The sequence below is a fragment of the Opisthorchis viverrini genome, assembly GCF_000715545.1.
Source record: "Opisthorchis viverrini unplaced genomic scaffold opera_v5_161, whole genome shotgun sequence".
Lineage (NCBI taxonomy): Eukaryota > Metazoa > Platyhelminthes > Trematoda > Opisthorchiida > Opisthorchiidae > Opisthorchis > Opisthorchis viverrini.
The window spans coordinates 495807-503028 of record NW_008751815.1 but is presented as its reverse complement, the minus strand read 5'-3'; the positions used below and the strand labels follow the sequence as shown (position 1 = coordinate 503028).

The window sequence follows — 7222 nt, the reverse complement described above, 5'->3', positions numbered from 1 at the left end:
AAGGTAAACGCTCACAGGGAAGAAATTTGTTCTGGTCAATGAAAGTAATTGACATGTTTCGAATTCCCACTCAGCTGGGTCCCACCTTCCGAGCCTGCACTTTTTGTTGTCTACAGGGCTTCGCAGTAGGTCGGACCAACCGAATGTGTACGAAATATCTGGGACTTGGTGACTTGAGCGAGGTGTCAATTTGTATGAGAGATTGGGAGCAAAGATGCGTAGAATAGAGATCCAAGGCAAGTAAAGTCCTTACAAAACATGAAAACGCGACCAAATATGGATGTTTTGGACGGAATCAAGCATAGCTAACTAGGCCCTGAGTCAAGAAAGAGACACAGAATTACTGTCTCATTTACTGTCCTATAGTTCAGTTATGACTCAGTTCTCAGAACCTAATTCCGTGCACCACTGGCGCAGGTATTTAAAATGTACAACTGAATGTTTTGAAGAATTGCTGGTAGGATAGACGAATGAAAATTTATTGTTGCCAAGGCAACCAACCTTTAGTCAATTTTACTGTTTCGGCTTTGTTTAATTCATACTACTGTAATCATGGTTCCATGAGTTATGACGGTCCCCTCGACATTTTTGTCGAGGCAAGCATGATAGATGTATTTATACACGATTTTTGTTACGGCTCTGGCTTGCTTGCGCTTCCACGTGACTTTCTGTCCCACGTTTTCGGTCAAAGTTTTTCCCTTAGCAAAATGAGGTTCAGATATGTGTGGATGAACCCAACACTTTCGTTTGTTTCCGAACATATAAAACAGTATCGAAGAAGCAAAATGATATATTTCAGTTGGTAATCAAATTCTTAGGCAACTCTTGCACACCATGTGACAGTCAGTGCTCACTTCATGTCCACGCTCGGGTCTTTCTGAACTCGCAACAGTCTTCAGTGAGATTTCGCCCTGTCAGTGATCCCCCTTCAATGCTGAAAAACCTGGGTGCCCTGTGCGGCCCTTTTATTGGGAACCATCTGTAGTGAGCACCCCACGAAAATCCAGAGAGGGTTATTCGTGACATTTCGGCCAACGGTTGTACACTTAACCGTTCAGCCACAAGCGGCTAATCAGCACTGCGACCAGTTCGCACTTAGATGCGTTAGAGTGCCGCGCTTAGATCAGGGCGTCATGTTGAAACTACTACCCTTAAATTCGCATATTTGAGTCTGTCTGAAGATTTTTGAGAAACGTACAACTGATGATTCCCAGTAAGGGTGAAACAACTGTACAACGCTTCGTGGCTCCTCAGCTTTGATCAGCTCTTTTTGCAGAAACACCATGGCTACAAGACGATCATGGTTCAGAGTGATTTGTTCGGTGTAGAGCACCGAATTCTGTTTAGGTCAACCCATCCCTATTTTGTCTTGATATGTAGATGTCTGGCCCGTATAAGTATACTTCGATTATTTTTGCCTCGAATAGTCAAACAACCCATAGCAGTCAGGCATATCAAGTCGGGGAGTGTACCTACGTAGAAAGAACAGTGGATGGAAGAAGCGTTTTTGACACAAATTACTGGACATTCCGACTTCTAATCGAACTGCCGTTGTTGTTGTTGTTGTCGCAAACTTGTGACTCACCAGGAAAAACAAGTTATTCTCGTTCCACCGGCACTCAGTAGAAAATCGAAAGTGAGGGTGGTTATGTTATTTTGCCGCAGGCACTGACTGTTCTTTCTTAGTTTTCAACGTCCCTGGAAATTGTGAGTGCCCACATCTAGACTGAAAATGTGCTCCTAGCATATTCAGTGATCCCGAAAGTCTCACGGACTTGTAGTGAGGAAGTTTCCAGCTTATCAGAAAATAGAATAGGATATCCGAATTTGACCACCGTCCGGCGATATTATCAATTCGGATCGTTCTTCTGTCAGCAGATGACGAGTATCTTGACTGTCCGTACGTTTTATCCAATCAGCAGCGAGCCCTAGAACCGGACGTTGCGCAGTCTATTGTCATTTGCGTAAGCTATCGATCAGGTCACGTGTTTATTGATTCAGCATTCCGCGTGTTCGCTAAGCAATACATTCGTAGAGTTGTGTTAGCCTACGTGGTTTCTTCCAGCATACGACGCAAACCAAACCAGATAGGACCTACTTGGGGGATATGCCAGATGCAGATACCCCTCATCCCCGTCGCCCTCCTTTTCCGTCACGAAGAGACTGGACCTTACCGTGGTGTGACGGTTTGCGCACCTCAGCGATCCATTGAGCTATACTGGAGAGTGTCCCGCGACACTCACAGAGTCTCTCATACCAGGTTGGTCAATGGTTAGAGGTCTGACGAACACAGTCTCCTAGCCCTCCAGGTTGGGGGTTGGAACATGTATGGCGACTTGTTCCGTAGAAANTTGTGAGTGCCCACATCTAGACTGAAAATGTGCTCCTATCATATTCAGTGATCCCGAAAGTCTCACGGACTTGTAGTGAGGAGGTCTCCAGCTTATCAGAAAATAGAAGAGGATATCCGAATTTGACCACCGTCCGGCGATATTATCAATTCGGATCGTTCTTCTGTCATCAGATGACGAGTATCCTGACTGTCCGTACGTTTTATCCAATCAGCAGCGAGCCCTAGAACCGGACGTTGCGCAGTCTATTGTCATCTGCGTAAGCTATCGATCAGGTCACGTGTTTATTGATTCAGCATTCCGCGTGTTCGCTAAGCAATACATTCGTAGAGTTGTGTTAGCCTACGTGGTTTCTTCCAGCATACGACGCAAACCAAACCAGATAGGACCTACTTGGGGGATATGCCAGATGCAGATACCCCTCCTAACGGATATCAGGTTGACAATATTTCTTATGATGTGATGCAAGCAGATTTCTGAAAACGGTGTGATAGAAGATCTTCCTACAGCTTCTGTTCCCCTAACGCTAAATGTCTGCAGTTTCCTGCTTGAGACCGCGCCAAATGACATGTTCTGAACAGGTCTGCATCGTGAAAAAATCTCCACTGAACTAGTCAACGTTGATCCTCTTTGAGGTTAGATTTCGTGGATAAACCGAATGTATATGGAGAGAAACAGCGAAACAAGCTTTGTAGAGGCAACAACACCCAAGATTACCCCCACACGGAACTCTAATTTGCATCCTCGTAGAATTTTTTTGAACACATGCAAGATCGAAGCACTTTAGTTCTCAATTGAGCGATGTATCGAACACAGAAATAATAAGGCTCCAAGGGCCATGTTTACCGGACACTTGGTATTCGTACGACTTTTCAGCCTCTTCTTACAAAAGCCCACATTATCGTACGCTTTTCAAAATATTGATTTACTTTGGTGCACTCTGGTCTCTAGCTCTCTAGTGACCTTACACAGATGAGAAAAAGGATCGCGTGTAACATGATGAGATATGTTCTAGGAAGTGCTTCATTAGACGTGTTTTACCTACCATTTTAAGCCAGAAAAGACACAAAAATTGAGGCGCTTTGTAAATGTGTACCACCGACGAAGAATGCGCGAAGTGAGCTCATGTATCAAAGCTCAGGTCGCACGTTAAACAGAGGCAAAACAGTGAGAAGTAGGATCCAATACCTAATATAAAAGAATCAGTCACCGCTCTTAGCACTCGCATAGAAAGAGTTTCGTGCTGATGAGTGATATTCACTACTGGTGTGGAGTGTATATACAAAAAAACCCTAGCGCTCGGACGGATCCAGTTTAGTATCGCATCACAATCGTCCTGGTGAGAGCGTTAGTGTGTTCTGAAGGCTCAATTTGTATTCTCTGCAACTCCTTTAACAAGCATTGAGTGGGATTTTTCACCCAACCATTGATAGTGGAGTGTTTGTGGCCTGTATAAATATGGACAAAATGACAAAAGATCACCACTCAATTATCAATTTTCTAGTCGCTCTTTCGTGGTTGTTCAGCCAAACTACTCAAACCATTCAAAGTAGTTCGTCTATACAGAAGAAGAATTCCGGGTAAAATTAAATATGGCGTGTCTAATCCCAGTAAATCGAAGTGTGAGCTAACAATACTGTCCATGGTAACTGTATTCGCCCATGTTCTTCTGCTGAATTCATTCAGTAAAACAAAAGTCGCCGTCCGCTTGCATCCATCTTCTTGTGTGTGCTAAGTATACTGAGGTTTCTGTTCATCTAAATTTTTCATTACATATTTATGTACGGATTTGTTTTTTGTTCATTCTCAACGCAGTTGAATGTAATGGTGCCCCGAAACACATACGGTGCCGGAGTTGAACAGTTACGCCAACAAGTAGCCATTGTACAACATCACGACGCAGTAACTGGCACCGAACAACAGCATGTAGCTGATGACTACGTGTGGNACCTGAGACGTCTTCAGGTGTTCGACAATCGTTGTCTCAGAACCATAGCTCGTGTGGGTTGGTGTCGGCGAATCCGTAACGAGGCAGTTAGAAAGCGTGTTTTCGGTTGTGTAACGGGTACTTCCATTGAAGAATGTGTCCAGCACCAGAAGCTGCGTTGGTTGGGACATGTGTTACGTATGTTGAACCATCGTTTGCCGAAGAGAGTACTGTTTTCCATGCCCAATCCGGAGTGGCGTAAACAGAGAGGTGACCAACTCCTGACTTGGCAGAGGAGTATGAAGTAGATCATGAAACGCTTGGGTGCTGTCGGTGCTACTCGCCTTCCAGGATGTGGACCGCGTGATCCTCACTGTGCCTTGTTGGAGACACTACAAGATATGGCTGCCAACCGTTGTCAGTGGCGTTCTTGTTGTCAGTTTCTGTCCAGATTGCGTGAGTGAATGTCTGGAGGTGTAGGCACCTCGGAATGATTGTGTTAAGCTAGCACTAAGTCCCTCCCCCATCCACCTTTATTCTTTTCTTTACAATAAGGCTTTCAAATAAGTCATGGCTGTACGGCAGTGAAGCATTGGTGTTGAGCACTGATGTCATGCTGTCGTTGATGATGATGATGACCGTATTGACTACAACAAATCGGCTCATTTGGAAATCAGCTTGGCTTTCACGGGAGACTCAACAGAATCTCTCATTAGTGATGTTATTCAACTGAATGTGCTGCACACAGGCCGCCTCATGATTCCCCGCGTGCGCCACTGGCGGATTTCATTGGTCTTCTTGGGTTTGTGGGTGTTGCGACCATTTGGTTTGGAGGGAGGTTGGATAAGGTTACGTGGAACTCAGATGATAACTACTCCTTCTTCTGTTGACCGCACACCAACACGTGTCAGCTCGATTGATCCAAAACCGTTCTCCACACTCTGGTCAGTTCCGCGCTGGAATGCTTGGCGATTCCCACCGCCTCGGCTATCAGTCTCTGGGACGTGGACCGTAATCATCGCCTCAAAACCTCAACATTTTCTAAATCCGTGTCCAGTGCGTGTTTCGCAAGTGCCGAGTCTTTCAGAAACGTTTGATATTCATCCACGTTTCTCGGTGGCCTGTTTATTTTCCCCTATGCTCTGCAATTCTAGAGCGAAGTTCCCTGACCGTCTGCCCTATATAGACCTTGGTCAAGTCGTTACACTTAATTTTGTAGACACAGCCCCTAGTTCTGTTTGCTGAGAGACGATCCTTCAGCTGCAGAGCGCAAAGTGCTTCCCCTCTTGAAAGCTACTGTTTTGTTAGCCGTGTTTAGAATCCTACGAATGACTTCCCTTATTTGATGTGAATCAAATAAGGGAAGTCCCAATCCATACTCTGTTGAGTTTCGCTACGGTGATACTACCGATGAGGAGGCCTGTGAGTAGTATGTTTTGTTCTTGCAAGTTCGCTTTGCATCTCTTTAAAAGGCAGATCTGTTGCCGGAATTCGTCGAGTCGCTTCGTAACGTTTACTTGGATTTGAGCAATCACTGATTGGAGTCAACGAATATCCAGGAAAGTTCAAGAAGACGCGTTCAGGAGAAGATGGATGTTCAGGTTTTGTTTTGTAAGTTGGTTGCAAATGAGGGTTTTGCTTCCCTGTCCAATAGTCTGGAACTGTTCAGTTGGGATTTCCTAATAGCTCCTTTACAAAATCCTTCTTTCTTTCACCAGTTCCAATTAACCTTGCCCACCTACATTCCCCCCAACCAAATGATTGCAACACTCACAAACCCAAGAAGAATAACGATATCTACTAGTGGCACCCTCGGTTAATCATCAATTGAAGAACTCTGAAGTGGAAGATTAGGGAGCTAAAACCAATCGGAACTAATTTGAAACTCCTCCAACCTATCGATGCAAGGTTTCAGCAAACACACTGACCCACGAGATGCACTGATTGACACTCAACACTGATCTGGTGTGCTAATTTGAAGCGGTCTTACCGATTGGTTCCCTGGCCAAATTGGCGACCTGTGTCATTTGGGCTGATGAAGCTTTTGTGTCTAATGCGAAACGTCACTTACTGAAAATGCACTGTCGATTTCGAGAACTACACTCATTTGCAAATCACTTTGGTTTTCACGACAGACTCAACTGGATCTCTCGTTTATGATATTCTACAACTGAATGCGCTGCACACAGGCCGCCTCAGGTTTCAGTTGGTACGATATTCGAGACATCGCAGTATATTTTCATAAAGGAAACTACTCGAAGAGTTTTCAGCCACCTTGTGATTAGTTTCCTTCATGAAAAACTACCGGTTGATTGTCAAGCCCTTCTGCCAGGATGACTTCTCGACTGGTGCCAAACTTTTTGACGATAACTTTATTTGTTCAATCATAGGTATTGGGTTCATGGGTCTCCCCATATTCGTCACTGTCGACAAAGCGCCTTTCATCTATGAACCACTGTTGGTAACCTGAACGCTGCCGGATACTCTAGTAGTGATTCCCCATAAAATGTCCTCGTTTACGTAGAATTTCGCTCTCTCTCTTTGGGTAGCATACACCCCCAAAATAGACAAAGGCTTTAGTAATCGAGAGTCAGTCGACCCCGAAATCTATGCGGTCGTGTTGGAGGATGCATCTGTTCCTAGAGAGTCGTCACTGGCCGCCAGCTTTGCCTCTTGATGTCTGTTGCTTGCACTTTTGCGGGAGGCGCGGTTCCACACCTGAGAAGGCTGCACAATTAGTTATGCATGTGAAGATCACTGAGTGCTTTAGGATTCACACACGACATCCAGCATACCTAAGTTCGTCCCAGCTGAGAGACCTTGTCAGAAATGTGCTGAACTTGAGCTATTCGAGTACAGATGCCGTTTCAGGTGCGTGTTCTTTTCTTTTGGAATATCTCCATCTATCATACATGACTTTATGTGTTAAAAGATGGAAGACGGC

General features: G+C 44.9%; 2 protein-coding genes across 2 annotated transcripts in view; both read left to right on the top strand.

Annotated features, from left to right (window-relative positions):
• Positions 1-4586, top strand: part of T265_07112 (hypothetical protein) — a gene marked incomplete at both ends in the record, with an annotated part of 9970 nt that extends 5384 nt beyond the window's left edge. The window contains one exon of the mRNA XM_009172555.1: positions 4167-4586. Coding sequence (XP_009170819.1) covers positions 4167-4586 — 420 coding nt within the window. The remainder of the gene's footprint in view (positions 1-4166) is intronic.
• A 448-nt stretch (positions 4587-5034) lies between these two features.
• T265_07111 (hypothetical protein) overlaps positions 5035-7222 on the top strand; it is a gene marked incomplete at both ends in the record, with an annotated part of 13569 nt that continues 11381 nt past the window's right edge. Inside the window, 3 exons of the mRNA XM_009172554.1 lie at positions 5035-5084; positions 5433-5514; positions 6374-6509. Of these exons, the coding sequence (XP_009170818.1) occupies positions 5035-5084; positions 5433-5514; positions 6374-6509 (268 nt within the window). The remainder of the gene's footprint in view (positions 5085-5432; positions 5515-6373; positions 6510-7222) is intronic.